Source organism: Neodiprion fabricii, chromosome 2 (assembly GCF_021155785.1).
Source record: "Neodiprion fabricii isolate iyNeoFabr1 chromosome 2, iyNeoFabr1.1, whole genome shotgun sequence".
In the NCBI taxonomy this organism is placed as follows: Eukaryota; Metazoa; Arthropoda; class Insecta; order Hymenoptera; family Diprionidae; genus Neodiprion; species Neodiprion fabricii.
The window spans coordinates 4,453,879-4,471,890 of NC_060240.1; the positions used below are offsets into that span (position 1 = coordinate 4,453,879).

The 18,012-nt window shown below is 40.4% G+C and overlaps 1 protein-coding gene across 1 annotated transcript in view; it reads right to left on the reverse strand.

Moving 5' to 3' along the window:
• Positions 1-697: 697 nt before the first annotated feature.
• Positions 698-18,012, reverse strand: part of LOC124175390 (early growth response protein 2b) — a gene marked incomplete at its 5' end in the record, with an annotated part of 44,738 nt that continues 27,423 nt past the window's right edge. The window contains one exon of the mRNA XM_046555598.1: positions 698-2,773. Within this exon, the coding sequence (XP_046411554.1) occupies positions 1,193-2,773 (1,581 nt within the window). The remainder of the gene's footprint in view (positions 2,774-18,012) is intronic.

The following is an 18,012-nucleotide window of genomic DNA, read 5'->3' on the forward strand; positions in this document are numbered from 1 at the left end:
TCTCATTGCCTATCGTCACGGCGTATTTGCTGGCTGAATGAGGTCACGAAATCATTTTATTAATAGAAAAAAAAAAAAAAAAAAATACAAACTCGAGACTCTACCACGAAATATTTCAATAATGACTTTGAATTTTTTTTTTATCTTCTCCATGCGACGCTGACACAGCACAAGAGTATCAAGAGTTATTCAAACATGAAAATTTCATAATCTACGACGTCAAAACGCTGCGTGATTTTTGAAAGCTTATGTTATGGAACCGACTCAATTGTAACCAGCGGTAAAGCGTGTATTGTAAAATGATATGCAGACAGAGGTGTAGACGACACCGGATAAGAGGTTAAAAACATCGATTTTCATATCCTATTTTCATTTCTTTTCGTTATCCTCCTTCCGTTCGATTATTTCCGATTATGAAAAATTCGAATAACACAAAAAAGAATCCTACATTTCTCAACAGCTTTATTACACCGTGTGTAATAAATTCTACGTTTCGTTATATTGGGTACCCCCATACTCAGCCCTTGGAAATATGATGATAACAATAATAACAATAACAACAATAATAATAATAAAAATAGTTAAAACCGCAATAAGGGGTTATTAAACACATATATATTCATATATATATATATGAATATATTATATACACACATATATATGTATATATATGTATATATATATACATACACGCACATATAATACTGTAACGATGTTGCAATATACACATGTATAAGAAATACGAAGTATGCTTATCAGAAATATGTATATCGTATACGTAATCGTTCGGTTGTGTGTCCATTAATGAAAAGCAACAAACACGAATAAATTCGATGATCTCGTCTCGATCAAGATCGTTAGTCATCACCACCGCAAACGTGAAACGATCGTACAAAAATTTACAATAATAATAATAATAATAATAATAATAATAATAATGATAATAATGATAATAATGATAATAATATTCACAACACAGAGTGAAGTATAAAGATTGTAGTGAGTAGAAAGAAGTAACAGTATAATATCGGTATGACGATAACGATAATAGACGTCGTCGTTAAAATCATCAGCAATATGGATAATAATAGTAATAATAAAAAATAATAATGATAATAATAATAATAATAATAATAATAATAATAATAATAATAATAATCGTCAGCATCGACCACCGAACCCTCGACAAACGTCATTCCATTTTCCACTCCATCTTGACGTTCGCTGATCCGGCCGATGGCGAGGGTGCGCCATGATTCTGCGACGGTGAAGGAGGACTGCCCTCGGGTGTGCCAATTTCACTCTTCAACGGCTGTCCGTCAGGATACCTGGCGTGGGTCCGCATATGCCGCGTTATCATGTCCCTTCGACAAGCGGCGTAAGGACACTGAGGACACTTGTAAGGTTTCTCGCCCGTATGGGTACGCTGATGAGTGCTGAGGTGATCGGACCTGCTGAATACCTGTCCGCATACGCGGCAAGTGTACGGTTTTACACCTGTATGAAGCCGCATGTGTCTGGTTAGCATGTCCGACCTGGCGAAACTACGTTTGCAAACATCGCAGAGGTAAGCCTTTGCCGAAGCGTCCTGGGGACCCTGACGACGATGACGCGAAGCCATGTGCTTTGCGAGACGATCGTGAAGGCTGAACATCTGACCGCAAACCGGACACACGTAAGCGACGTCGGCACCGGGCGGCATCTCCTCGACAACGGGTGACACCTCCAAGTTGTACCTTACGGCAACGCTCTCCTTGGTAGTTGGCGAGGCAACGTCGCCTCTTACGACCGGAACGCTTACCGATCCTCGAGTTACGATACCGGGTGGTAGGATATGAATGGGATGCGGTCGTCCTCCGATCCCCTTCTTCATCGACAGATCGAGCGGCGAGTCCTGAGCCGGTCCGCTCGACGACGTCGACGTCGTCGTCGTCGTAGTCTTGGTCGTCGTTGTCGTCGTCGGTGCCGGCGACGTCGTCGCCTCGTTCTCCAAGGATCCACTCCTCGAAAGCGGGGGTGGAATCGGCGAGGGTCGTTCCCACCCCGGAACGTCGGAATCGGAATGACTCCGTCGTCTGAACATGTCCGGCAGGTACTTCGTGTGGAGGTAGTGCTCGAAGCTGTAGGACGACGGTGATACCGGCGTGAGAGGAGTCAACGACGCCGGTGTCAGAGGCGTCAACGGCGAGGCGGGTGAAGGAAGAAGCAACGAAGGTGGCGTCGCGCAATGAACGCAGGCGCAACCGGCGTACCTCAGAGCCGGATGGTAGCTTGATAAAGTCAGGTTCCGACGATGAGCTCCAACGGCCGTTCCCAACCCCGGAACCGAACCCGGCGGATGATCCTCCTCGACCCCGGTTCCAGCCTCGTCCTTCAGACGGAGCGGGGAGAAGTTCAGACGTCCGGGACTGCAGTCGGCCAAGGGTGACCTCGACGATCCGAAGACCTCCTCGTCCTCCTCGGAGACGGTGGTCGAACCCTCGAACCTGAAAACCTCGCCCTCGTTCGGCGAGCTCCGATGAGCCTGAAGTATGTCGAGGACCTGCGATAACCGCTTTCGCTTGCGATGACGGTGGTTCCGGTTCGCCGTCGCTGACAGGGTGTTGTTGTTCGTACAGGGTGGCGGCTTCGCCGGTCCGGGGGGCGCTGCGGCGTCCTCCACGGCGCTCTCGGCCATCGTCATCGGCGACGCGCGGCACCCGCCGCCAAGGCCCTTCCTTATTTCTACCGCTACACCCTCCGAGGCTACCACCGTACTGCCTCCCACCTCGTCCTGGAACAGCAAGTTTTTTCACACAACGATTAGTACTCTATTTTTTTTTTCTTTCTCTTTCTTTACAACGAAACGACGATAGGCGTTGCGTGTTGAGTTACGGAAAGCAAAAAAAAATAGAACGATATTGCATAGCTAGTGTTTTTCCGACTGTTTTTAATTATTGTTGTTGCTGTTTTTATTGTTGTTATTATTGTTATTATTATTTGTTTCAGGGTACAAATTTACGTCCATCGGTTTTAGCGAGGTTTGAAAAACGTCGAATTATGATTAGAAACAGCCTGAATTTTGAATTCCTATATTTTATATATTCTCTTATTTTTCACAGAATAATCTAATAAACAATACAGGCTACAATCTTCGATTATTTTTACAGATAGGAAAAACGTATTTTTTTTTTTTTTTTTTTCTCTCTTCTTTCGTCAGGTTTGAAAAATTTCATCAAATTCGTACATATGTCTGTGAAAGTTTGATATCCGAAGATAATTATGTAAAAACGCAATCAGTGAAAAATGATTCACCAAGCTGCTCACATGCATTCCTCTCGATATATACATACATAAAATATATACCATTTTAAAACAAGTGTTAAAATCACTAAAATCTTGACGGAAAAGCGATCGATCAACGCTTCCTTCGAACAGATTGATTGTCAAAGATCGGTGTGATCGTTCGACGGAAGTATTTTAACTTCCGATCTTCCAACTTCTACCTGTACATTAGTACACGTATAAATCGTTTCAACGTCGCAGAGTTGCGGGACGAAAGTTTCGCTGATAAAAACGAATACGTGTTGTATAATATTAGTTACAAAAATATAAATGCATATGTGTATGTGAAAAAAAAAAAAAACATTCTCCCTGACTCCGATCGGCCGATCCAATCGTTCGGTGCCCGGTTTTTTCCTGTCCCTAGGCTGTGACCCCCTCGTCCCGCATATCGAATACCAGACCGTAATCGTGGTAGCTATAATTGCGGAGGCTCGGATGTATAACGCAGTTTCTTTGGCCATACCGATCGGGGATCGATGATCGTCGCGCGATCGTCTCGATCAGCGTCCGGGCGCCGCGTCGATCGCATCGCGATGTCGAGTCGCGGATTCACCGATCATCAAACGGAATCGCCAGACTCGAGGATGAGAGGTTGTGGGAAACCAAGGTCAACGTTAATCGCTAGTCGGTAGATGGGATGGAGATCCCAAAGAAAATTATGGCGATACGTCGAATTCTTACGGAAAGACGTGGCAAGGAAAGAAGAAGAAGAAGAAAAAGAAGAAGAAATCACGATCACCGATCAGAGATCAAAATACACCTGTTCAATGGTTCAAGGATCCAATGGAAATGGTCAGTCAATTATAACCTTGAAATATTAGGAAATGATGACCGACTTTACGATTAGTTCACGCTTCAACGACCGGGCAACGAAGATGAGTTATACAAGAGTTGCGATATTGAACTCGGGGGAAAATTTTTCGAAAGACTTGGCAATACTGTACAAACTGTTTTCCATGGGGTGTTTTTCTTTTATCATTTTCTTTTTCTTTTCTTTTTTTTTTTTGGTTTCTTAACACAGTTCAGCAGCTCATAATAACATGCACGTATTGAATTAATGTTATTTTGTTCCAACGTTCGTTGTTTATTTTTGTTTTTCATTGACTATATTATTTCTTCCCCGTTCTTCTTCGTGTACAATTTGATTGATTATGACCCACCGGTAGGCGATTCGGATTCACCAAGAAAGTGTTGACCCTAGGTGCGTGTTCGATGACACAACGTCGGTTTTTCCATCTTCCTATTTTTCTTCCTCTCGGTAAAAATTCGTGAGTGTTAAATGATACCGAAGGTAGGTGCCCACCATATCCGTGCATAGAACGGCAATTTATCATAAGTTTGAGTAAACTGAGAAGGTAGCTGTATCAAATAAGAGAATATACAGCTGTACGCTGTATAAAGATGAATAGGCAGGTACAATATTTTGAAATTTGAATACGATCCTGGACTATAAGCGGTGTCTACGCAACTATCCGCATGCGCGTACAATAATAAACGTTTGGTAGTAAATCACTCGTATAATATTTGACGCATCGTAACTAATACCGTCCCATTATTTTCTCTCCATAGGCGTAAAAATTTTATTTCGCTTCTTCGCTTCTCCCGTATAACGTGTTACAACGTTATACGAATATCCTTATTACACATTCGCGGGATTCGTAGAGGCCAAGTGGTTATTATCGTCGTAAGGTTGCGCATCCATGCGGGGGGAGGGAAATGGATACTTTTACGCGTTACAACGACACACGTGTCGGTTGGTAAAGAAGATAACAAGACGACGAGTCACAAGCCTGGATAAGAGAGAACAACGTTGCTGGAAAGGGAAACGTGCGCGAGAAAAAACAAATAAATAAAATAAATGAAAAAAATAAAAGGAAGAAAAACTACGCGATGGAAACTAAGAAGAACTGGAACTTGAACGTCGGGTTAAATGCAGTATAAATGAATTCTGCATCCGTTCCTCATTTCGCACGGCTTACCGCACGTGACGGACGCTGCATAGCACCGAGGTAAATAATGCGACATGCGAATAGCGCTTAGGACACAGGTACACGTATGTATACGTATATCCACACGTGGTACGAATCCAGTATTACGGAATTACGATGGGTATGAGAGTTTTCTTCTCGTATGTATACCAGCTATGTTCATATCGCCAAGCTCTGGAACCCGCAGACTGCTGCTGCAGGTTGCACATTGCAAGTGCGGACAGGCCGGTGCAGCAACAGGTATATCTATCGTTGGACAGAGGGAAAAACTTGCCTCAATTTATATAGACAGTCGCGACAGGTGCGACGGAATGTGATTTTCTCTTAAGCAATTCTGCGCTCCATGCTGGAACGCAACGCAACGCGACGCAACGCCTTCGCACAGTTTCTGCAAACTCCAACTGGAAGCAGTATTTTCAGAAAAGGATCTCGCGGGTACGTTAATTCGCCTCAAACTGTTCACCAAGCGGAACACTGAGAGAACAAATTCGCAGAATATCTTCCCCAAGTCATTTGATGAACCGAGATTCGATCCGCCGCTGCGGCGTGAAAAAATCTCGATACGTGCCTAACTTTGATAAAAAATTGCGAATAAAAAAATAAAAAAAAATAAAAAAAAAGAAAAAACCACTTTTACGGAAGCTGAATGGTAGAATAATGCAGCCGCGTGCAAACCGCACTACGAACGCGGAAAACTTAATCACGCCGTACCGTTTCAATGATAAGTTGCAGTTAGGCGACTGCCTGACTTACTGATCGATCGCACCCGAAGCGCCACTTATGACGATATTTATATTTACCGTTCTTACTGGCAATTGCACAGCAGCAGCAACAGCAGCAGAGTGGCGGCGGCTTATTAAGAACACCTATACCTATATATTACCCGTACATACACGTATGTATATAATAGGTTATAGGTAATAGGAAAGGAAAAGAAATTACATGTGCAAACGTGCATCGTTGTTGTTGTTGTTGTTGATGTTGTGCCTACCGAACTGCACAACACGCGGAGATAAATCAAATACATCGATTGCTTCGCATTTTCTTTTATTTTGCAGCTTTTTAAATGAATACACTCAACACGTTTTTGCCGCGAACGGTGATTGACTGGTTTAGAAAAAAAAAAAGAAATTTTTTAATCCAAATAATTGCGTTAAACCTATTATTGTTATTATTAGTGCTGTTAGTTAGTGCTTGACGTTACTGTAACAATGCATGTTCGAGAAGAAAAATCTTTGTTTTGCACAATTAAAATTGTCCGACATTTCTTTAAATCAGACCCGAACCAAACATACGCATATTTTTCAATGGCAAAATAACGAATTTCTTTCCGATGTTTCGTGACGTTGAACGTTGCCAACTTCAACCTCTCGAAAAAGAGATTAAAAGAGTTCGTGGTGAACGCATTCTCCAAATATGTCGATGAAAAAATTGTTTTCAAAATAAGATCCTTGAAAAAAAAAAAAAAAAAAAACATTCCGCAATTAATCCTACGTTCAAATTCCTGACTTTCGAATCTCAACTACAATAATCATCACTAATCTCGCGTAAATATTTTAAATTTTCATCAACAACGACAATTTCCAACAGCAATGTTATCCTAACGAAAGATTGATATAAAAAAATATACACTTTATCAATTTTATAACACGACGATGATTTCAAAATACGACGAACATCGGTTTTCTAAATTTTAGACAATTCGAAATTCGACTAACGATGGTTAATTCTTTCCTCAATAACCGAATCGACTCGAACGTGATGTCCGGTAATCCAAAGACGGAAATCGGGGTGATCCGCAATTCTAAAGCAACGCCGAAAACCCTTGTCCAGGTCTTCCTGGAATCGGGTTCAACGTAACGCCCGTCATAGGCACCTGTAACAGCGACTCGCGACCGCCGGACGAAGAGGAACGGAACAGGTTGAGATGCACGCGTGGGTGGGGCTGATCTTTTCTCCCGTACGATCCGGACTCCCGACCGCGTTCAGCGAAGGGTTCGAGGTTCGAAAGAGAGCGTTCAAATGGTGTTAAAACCGTGTTGGAAAAGCCGGAAACCGGGTCCAAATAAATATCTCGGATAATTTCGTGCGACTTTTGGCGGCGATAACTCCGCGCCTTTGCATTGTCGGGATAATTTCCGGGGCGTTTTTGCGAATTTCGGACACTGGATACCCGAGTCCGGTTTAAACCCGTCGCTGGTAACTCTCCGAGATCCCGATGATGCGAGAGCCTCGGGGCAGACGAGATCGGCTGCTGTTGCTGCTGCTGCTGCTGCAGCGGAACCAGCGATGCTGCTACCAAAAAACCCGCCGCCTCGCTACCGAAGACCCGTGGAAGAGATGAGGAAGACCTGGAGCTCCTGCGAGAGGGGAATAAGATCACGGATTCTCTTCTTTCTCTCTTTATATTCTTGCTCTCTTTTTCTATCTCGGCGAGAGTCCGTCGACTTGCATCCATCGAACCGTGCAGCCGTCGGCAGCTTCCTATAATACGACACCGCGCGATACCGATCCACGTGCATAAATATGAAATGGAATCAAAATCTATATGCATTCCGCATCCACGATTCACGGTTTCTATTGTACGAGCAAGTTTTTCTAGTAGAGACAAAAAACAAAAAACAACAACAACGAGGTCGAAGATAGTAACGTTACGGTAACGATGCGGGTTTGGGAAAAATTAGCGAAATTTTTGAAATTTATTAACGCAGTTTGTAAACGAAATATACACTAATTTTGAAAAACCGAACTCTTTTAAAGTCATCCTGCAATTGCAGAGTAATGATTTTTTCGCAAGATTTATCGTTAAGTTAACGTTGACTAACTTCAGCCTCGTGCAACTTCAGGATTGATTGAAATTCAGGAATTTGTCGTAATTGAAGGAAAACGTACGGATATTGTACAGATTAAACCTTCTCGAAATCGTAAATCAACGAGTTTTGTTTAGATACGTTTATTACGTTAACGTTACTAACTTCAATACCTACTGTAGAAAAAAAAAAAGGAAGAATATAATTAGCTGAACAATCAAACATTTCAGTGTTAATATAATGAAGAAAAATAAAATTTTTGCAAATTTGATTACAACTATTTACTCTACACACGCACACATCGCGGTGAAAATTTTTTTCTTCTATTTTGTTTCATCTTCGTACACGTAAGCGAGAGAGGTATATTTTTCTATTTTTGACGTTCGGAAAAAATTCAGAACAAAAAACTTTCCTCGAGATACCTATTCGAGGTATAAAATTTCCCGCAGGCTGAAAGTTGCTTTTACAGACAGACCAAGTCGACGATCGCGTGTCTCGCGAAACGGCCTTTTGATACATAGAGAGCTGTTAAGCATGCGGCTCGGTTATTGTACGGCCGAGGGTATGAAGCTCTCTTCGCCTGTTAGTAGCAAATTAACCGACAATTACGCGATAACATCTCCCGCGCGAGCAGCGCGCGCAAACTCGCCTTACGCCATAATTCTGTGCCTAGTAGCTCGGAGCTTCGGAGGTGTAAGCGAACCCCCGTACGTTGCAAAAGTTAAAAGAAAATAAAATGAAACAATTGGCGCAAAATGGCGGTCAATAGTTCAAAAAAAAAAAAAAAAAAAAAAAAAAAAAAAGCCATTAATTAACGTATTTTTTGCAAATTTTTTTTTGCACTATCGTTTTTTAACATGAGCTAACGCAATTTTAAAACTTTATTGGCAAAATATCGATTATTTATATCTGAGAATGTCGGAAATGCCATTTGTAGACGCATCCTGATCGATTTACTCCTACTACTAATTATCGATAAGCAACTAAACATTAACAAGTTAAGTATAACATAAATTCATTGTTCATTGTGTATTCAATACGTTAGATATTGTCTTTGTTCTTAAACGCAGGCAATAAACATTATATTTGCCAAGATATTATCATTGACAAATTTATGTATTATTAACACCTCTTTTTAAATAAATTTTTCAACTTTTGACAACGTTTCTCCGAATGGCCTGGCCCTGTTTTATCGTTAGCTAATGCTTGAACGGCCGAAAATTCGGTGCGCAAACATTTCGGAAAAAGTTATTTTCTCGCAAATTGCAATTGATAAAATTTTCGCAACGATTCGGCTCGTGTATCGTTATTAAGGTTGAGAGTTTCGAGGTTGAGAATTTCTGTCGAGGAAAGATGCAACAGCAGCAGCAGCAGCAGCAGCATCCGTAAAACGACGAACCGAGACAAAACGGTCTTCCAAGTATCCCGACTTCCGAGTATACAAGGTGGACGTCGACATTCCGTCGCTCCAGAAAGTCGTCTGCAGTTACAGTATGTTGTTGTACCTATACGTGCATACATACCAATCGGAAAGTTAACGGTACGGTCAAGGAACGCGAATTCGCGATTGATCTACACCTACATCTGTGTACGCCTGCAAAGCCACTTTCGCATCTTTTTTCACTCCCTCTAGATATCCTGCGAGCGTGAAAAATTTATAAAAGAAAGTACGTCGTACAGGAAGTATACAAGCACGGAGAAAAATTTCATTTGTTACAGCAACAATTTCTTCTTCGTTCTTGTTTTTCTTGCATTAAATGGCTTGCTTTGTTTCCTCTCGTTGAATTATTCTTTCCATCTATCGCTATCGGGCCTCACATATATATGCAAATATATATATATATATATATATATCCAAGGAGATCGCACGCGTGCACGCCATCTTCCAAAGTGGTCAGAGTTTACAGCATGAACGGACCGTATAGGCGTGCGTTTGTGTGTGTGTATAAACATACACGTACACGCAGCACCAACGCCCATTAATATCGTACTTTTACATTATCGGCGAACTCGACAGCAGCAACAGCAGCAGATGCTTGGATTCGCTACGCGATCTGCATCGACGGCGGTCGAAGTAAAAAAAAAAAAAGTAAAAAATGTCTTTTTCAAATAGCCTGCAAGGTTATACCGGTACGAATGTATATAATAACAGTAAATTGTAACAAGAAATATTACATATAATGACACAATTGTGTAAATTTACACCCACAATACTAATTTCATTAAAGAAGCGTGTAATAAAAATCGCAATAAAATCCGTAATCAATATAAAAAACAAATAATGAATGATAAGGTCTGATGAAAAATATACAAAATCCGAAATCGAACGAGGCTGAAGTTAGCAAAGTTAACGTAACGAAGTATCAGGGATCAAATCGTGACCCTACAATTTAGAATGACTTTTAAAGATTTTGCTTTTAAAAATACAACTTTGATTTCTTTAACAAGGTTTACGAAATTTCAGACGACCCGAAAGTGCGAGGTAACGATTTCTCCTAATCGTTCATTGTCAGAGTAACGTTACTGACTTCCCTTCCACGCCCTCGCGTTTGCACGCAGTTTGACGAAAATCGATTATCGATTAATCTATTCCATCGCATATTATACAACCCTGTAACTGGTTGGTTACAAAAATGTCACGCATGCGTATAAATAGCACGTGCACTGCCCGATGCACCATCGGTTGGTTTAAAATGAGAAGTAAGGATTATTAAACATGGCGTAAACGGCGGACGAGACCGGGAGGAAAAAGAGACAGAGAGAGTGAGAGTGAGAGTGAGAGTGAGAGTGAGAGCTTCGTTAATTATCCTTCCGCTTATACAAACACGCGGTAGGTTATCCTCCCCGCTCGTAAACATCGGTTTGTAGTAGGTATAACATGCTCCTTCTCCTTCTCCTTCTTCTCCTTCTTCTTGTTCTTCTTCTCCTCCTTCGTCTTCTTCTTCATCATCGTCATCTGCATGGTTGCAGCTCGCGAGAACCTCGAAAGGAAGGCAAACGCGATCTTCCCTATACATCCCCCTGTACCAAAGTCCTTGCTCCCAGCATCCCGTCGTCGGTATTTTCCCATACGAAACCAAAATCTATACACACACACACACACACACATGTATATATATGCGAGCAGATACCGCGGCGTCTAGCTACAGGTCCAGCAGCATGACTTGTACCTGGCATAAATTATCTACAAGCATAAATTAACCGCCCTCGCTGTACGATAATAATTAACTATACCTCGAGCACACTGGCACCTGTAAGCCACGTTGTATCCACCTCCGAGTTATGCCTTGGTACATCGTATTTAACTAGACGCGCGCAAACTGTGCCTTACAGTGAAAAGAAACGGGAAGTTACACTGAGAGAAATTTTTATTTCCGGTTACCGCTCGGTCCTTAACTATGTTCATTTTTTACCACTATAGAAAAATATAGTTCTAGGTAGAAAATGAAAATTAGTTTTCTAGTATCCGTTGCTATATTTTCTTGCAACTTTTGCGAAAAATTTAACGCTTGTGCAACGATAAATTGATTTACCTTTCACTGTTCGTTCTGTCTGTCAGATTCTGACGTTTTTGAATTTGTTTTTTTTTTTTTTTTCTTTTTTCATCCGCGCGTTACAGCGTCGCGTGCCTCGAGAATTGCGCCGCGATGCAATGTAATGTGCAATGCGAAACGCCAACCCCTATTTAGTATGTATCTCGTACCGGACAGGCTATTAATTACACGCACAAGTGTGCGTTTGGGACATTTCGTGAGCCGCGAGCACGACTCAGAGAGATTTGCGCATATAAATATACATATACACGTGTATAGACGAGTATGATGTTTGCGAAAAATTTGAAACGCACGCGTAATAAAGAGCATGCGTTATACTCGAATGTATCAAGTGTATTGCGATGCAAGTTTGGACGAATTTTTGTGATCTGATTCCGATTGAGAAATAAAAAATAAAAATTAAAAAAGAAAAAAAACAATCACTGAAAACGACCGATCGCAACAAATTATCAACAATTTTAGAAGCTCCTCGAAACGAAGCATCGATGTCGGAATTTTTGTCGATATTTCAAGTAGGTATTTTCAATTTTACGATTTTTTTTGTTTTTATCTAAATAGATCTTCGCACAGCTCACGAATACAAGTAAGTCGACGATTGTTACATTTTCAACGAATTTCGATGTTTCGAATCTCGAATTCTGGGTTGAGTGAAAGAAGAAAGTGTCTCGTAAGTAAAGGAGAGAATGAAAAAAATGTTGTAAATTAAACAACGTTTCGTTTTTAAAGAGAGGAAGAGAGAAAAAAAAAAATCAAATAATTGTACAGGAAATAAAAAATGAAGTGTTTTTCTTAGTTTGGAAAAAAATTCTCGGTTTCCGGAGACTTTTGCAGCCCGTTTAAATTCTCGTTCATCCGACTGATAAACGATCCTAGACTGCACAGTGCGGATCCAGTCGCATAGGAACGAATAGGAAGCAATACGCGTGAGGCAGACTCGACGTAGCTGTATACTTGCTGTACAGTGGAAGGAACGGACGGATGGCATTATATGGCGGCACTGTTAAGGCAGGCAGGCAGGCTGGCAGCAAGAGAGGCGGCGGTAAGGCAAGTTTTTATCTCAGCCGCCATCTGCCGACCGATCGTCATTATCGCTAAGTAATCCTTCAGCCAAGAGGAGCACCACGCCGCTTCTCCTCTCTCTCTCTCTCTTTCTCTCCTTTCCTCTCTCCTCTCCTTCCAGCGAATCGCCTCGCCCTTTCCCGATCGTCGTCGTCCCCTTCTACACACGCGATACCGTGCTCTACTCTCCTCCTTTCGTCTCGTCTCTCTCGTCTCGACCACATTTCGATTTATCTCTCGACGAACGCGTGTGAAGATGACGGGACAGGGTTGATATTCCGAATTTGAAAGGGTCCGAAAGCGACGGATTCGGAATTTTTTTTTCACGGGGAAACTTGAAGTGAAGAAAAGAAACTTTCAAGATACGTCAAAGTTTCGAAGGATCCGAAACCCGATGCTCAAAGTTCCGTGAGTACGAAAATGAGAAAATTTAAAAACCCGAAGCGTCGAAATTGCGAATTATCGAAGATTTTCAGTTTCGTGAATTTCTGGTTTGCTGAAATTTTACAACTTTGATCTTACTTTGTTTTGAATTGTAGATACTTCTACGTTCGAAATTCTGGTCGGTCAGACTTTCGATTTTTCTGATTCTTTACACCAACCCCTTGTTGAGTAAACTACTCTGTGCGAGTATATTTCAACTTTTGGAATTTTACATCATCTTTCTCACTCCGCGTGCAACAAGTATCACAGTATTGTACCCAAACTTGTTTAAAAATTCAACTTTTCCTCCATACTTTGACTATATTCTTTGAAAATCACGCATGCACTGGAAATAAACTGAACAACACTACGTACCATATTTTAAAATTATCTTTAGAAACCATTTCCTCAAAGGAGTAAAAGAATAGTAACGGATACCAGACTTTCCGGTAACAGCTAGAAAACTAATTTTCATTTTCTACCCGGAACTATATTTTTCGATTGTGGTAAAAAATGAAAATAGTTAAGGACTAAAAATTTATCTCAGTCTATCTCATTACGGCAACGACGAAAATGCAAACGAATCCAAGAAGGGTGAATAGGTGGGTACAGACATCGTGGCGCGTGGCACTCTGCATGTATGCTGTTACATGCCTGTATTATTTTTACGGTATGTACTCTATACCTATGCAGAGAAGACATATAACGCGGTAATAAAATTGTATAAAAATGTTATAAATCAATGTCTGCGTTATAAAACATCGACAAGCATGGGAGAGTATAAGTAATCCTCTCGACGTTTCTCGATTGATTTTATGTGCGGGTAATTTATACCTATGCATGTACGTATCTCAAACACCAAGAAGTGTGCGTGTGCGTGTGTGTGTGTGATATACACGAGATGCAGGACAGGTGTCTGTATATATGTATACGATACAATAAAGACTGTGACACGTATTATAAAGAACGAGCATCGCGGTGAAGGAGAGATATCGAGGTTAATAAATTCTCCGTTTTTTACACCAATCAAATAATTTCGGTTACGTTGTGTCTGTGTGTGTCATTTTTCAACGGCGAATTTCATCACTCGACGACGCTGTGTTGTTGTAAAAATTGAAATTAAATATAAAAAAAGCAGAAAAAGAGGAGAAAATTTTAAACGAAATAAAATCACCGTTTCGAGAGAGAGAGAGAGAAAGAGAGAGAGAGAGAGAAAGAAAAAGAAAGACGACTGCAAGAAACGTGCCAATTTAATTTTTCATCTTGTCTTCGATCAGACTTTGTGTTTTTGAAATACGCGCATGTGTGTAATTAAATATATATTATACCTGAAACGCGTCGTTGTCTTCTCTCGAATATAAAAACTACAATTTATATATTGCATAATTGTATACTTTATACGACAGTTTCCTTGACGCTGTCCACTTGCGACAGCGGGATTTTTATTTTACAATTATCTCGCTATCTCGTGTTATCCCTTTTTAATGGTTATATAGATTTACAAAGGAATTCTATTTTCGGAGTTTCGTATAATACACGCCGTTTGGAATATTATACACGCATGCCCGTTGTGCTAAAGTGTCACGTGACGCAAAGTGAGAAGAGAAAGAAAAACAAGAAGAACAAGAAGAAGAAGCAACGTATGAGAAAAAGAAATGTAAAGCCTTTTCGAATTCTTCTAATACTAAGATCATTCTTATAATCATCGTTGTTATTATTACTATTCATTGGATAACCGATGGTTGAAATCGCGTTAGCTTCTCGCCTCCGTTCAATGAAAATCACATTTGGACAATTTTTGAACCAACGTCGCCTCGTTCAAGTGATTTTAAATTGAACCTCCGGCGGTAGTTTATTTTTTTTTTTTATTTATTTTTTTAAACCTACCTACATCAATTACTCGATCCAGCGCGAAACATAAACCGATTATTCGATGTTATATTTATTCTCCACCGAAGAGCGAGTAAAATCTCTCGATGTGACGTTAAAAGCATCGACCGCGGAAGTTGCACAGGGAAAAAAAAGGGTAAGATATTAACGTCAAATTCTTAGCTCCTTCCTTCTCCTTAGTTTCTCTCTCGTTCCATTTTTCTCGTAATTAGTTCGTTAGTAAGGTCGTTATGCGGGTAAGCGTTTTTTTTTTTTTTTTTTTTTCTTTCCTCTTTTCGTTGACAGGATAACAGCATCGCAACAAACAACCCACTGATATAAAACGCCTTGCCCGCGGTCAAAACTTGCAGAGAGAAAAGAATTCTATCGCTATTCTCAGGATATAAAAGTTGACCAAGGTTCTCCGATAACGCGCACTGCGTCCCATCGTAACTGCAGCCTTTCTTCCGGCAGCTTCGAGATCTCAGATACGATTAAAATAAAGAAATGAAACTTGTGAGAAGGTAACTCGCAGTCTCCGGACTTGCCGATTCTCATTTTATATTATATTTTTCCTTTGTCGTATAGTTTGTACGGTTGTGATTTTTTGTTTATGCGTTTAATATTGGTTTCTTTTTTTTTCCTCTTCTCGTTAATTGACGTTCAAGTCTGGATGTGAATTAATTATCTCGTACGAATTATAATATCGTTGAATAAATAAATGAAAGCTCAGCCAATCGATCGATCAATCAATCAATCGTTCCATCAATTAATCAATCAATCAATTTCTGCAATAGTAAAAATTAATAAAATATATATATATATATATATATACATCTACTCGATGATCTTCGTTGCTCTTTATTATTCATAATCTATTTGCAAAAAAATATGCGTTCTTATTTTTACCTTTCAATGGACAACAATATTTCATTACTTGCGTAATATAATAATGTGATGAATATCACCCATAATTTCCAAAATAATTTTCATGCACAACGAATGTACAGAATGTCTTTTCGCACACACACACACACACAAAACGAAATAGGAATATCGTACAGTAATAGAAACTTATCAGCGATGCAGGTCAAGGGTCAACACAGAGAGTATAATAAAGCACTGCACGATTTATAGACGAATTGCATTGTTTACATGATGTAACATTGTTTTCAGATAAAGTGTATAAACAATTAAATGCGTACGTTATCATTTTTGTTGTCAAGTTACATCCATGGAATAATGAAGAGATCATTCAATCACGGGATAGATTTTGAAATTGTCAGTTTTTTTTTCTCCGATTGTTAATTCTCGATACTGGAATAAAAGAAAAAACGTGAAAATTTATAGTACACGACGTTATAATTGACCGTGGTAATTAGTGAATTATAATTTTTCATTGAGTAATTCGAAACTGTTGTTAATTTTGAAGAAAAGAATTTCAAGACCGATCTGTTGGAATTTATTTTACACCGTCGCGATACTAAATTTCTAAATTGATCGAGTCGAAGATCGGGATTGATGAAAATTTGAATTATGAAGCGGGAAGCTGATCGGCAAAGGGAAATCTCGAGGTAGATAAGGTCCCGTCCCAAGTCCTGCGATGCGAAAAAAAGGAGAATTAAGAACAAAGGCGGGACCGATCAGCGACCGTTTTGTTGGGACAAGACAGATAACTGAAGGGACGGTGGAGGCGACAAAGAGAGAAACGGAGAAATCGGGAAGAAAAATAAGAAGAAGGAGAAGGAGGACGAGGTAAGAGCGGCTGAGGGAAAAAAGGAGGAACATTGAAACACTAAAACGTCGGAGATGCGATAGGTCGCCAACTATCCGAACAAGCACCCAGCCCACGTAATTAACAGGCCACTGCGGTTGCCTGGACGGCAGGTGAACTTCGACCAGGTGTTCTCAAAGAAAACGCGACGCAGGTTTGACGATGAGCTTCGAATTTGTCGAGTCGAGAAGCACGCCGAGCGAAGGTGGCGGTGAAGATGTGAAGGGACGGGGGAAACTTGAGGTGAACGAGTCAAACTTTGAAGAAACGACCAAGTTTCGTCCGAAATTCAAGTTACGATAGAGCAAAGTTTCGGTGGGGTGAAATTCCGAAAATTAAAATATACTCGTTGCAGTGCAAAAAAAAATTAGAGTTACCACACCTAGATAAATTTTTAGTTCCGGTTACCGCTCGGTCCTTAACTTTTTTCATTTTTAACACTGTAGAAAAATATAGTTCTGGGTAGAAAATGAAAATTAAATAAAAATATAAAAATATCGAAAATCCAAAACAGAGAAAGATCAAAGTAGTGAAATTTCACTTCCTTCCTTTCGAAACTTTGCACTTTTGGAACTTTGAAGGTCCGGTTTCGGACCATTCGAAACTTTGACGTTTCGTCAAAGTTTTATATCTTACCTTCAAGTTTCGCCACCAAAAATGTCGAATTTCTGCACACGATTTTCCTTCGTCTCTAAACAATACATTTTACATCAAGTTTTGACAACTCTTGTTCGACCGTAATTTTTCAGTTTTCCTCGTTTTTTTCTCACAAATTCTCGTACAACGGGGGTGGTTCCGTTGCAATACAATCCGACCAATCAACCCTCCCGAGTGAATGAAAATGCAGATAATAAAATCGCGGGAAAACTCGATTATATCAAAAAATCGATCCTTCCAGCAAGTCACGCGCAGTTCTTCTCTGTAATCCCGATTCCGTTCAATTTAGCTTTATCACGTAGTTCTTAAACAATACGTACATACATCGTACACACCTCGCGATGTTAAACCCGTCGGATATGGTTCCCCGCATCCCGTATCAACACCGCGAAGTCACGGATACACGTACATGTGATATTTTCTTTTATTTTTACTCGAGATCACTCCGTTTGTCTCGTTCGTCAAATCTTTCTTCCCTCATTTTTATTTTTATTCTCTCATTTTCTCTCTCTCTCTCTCTCTCCTTGCTCCTTAAATCATATTCAGAACCGATA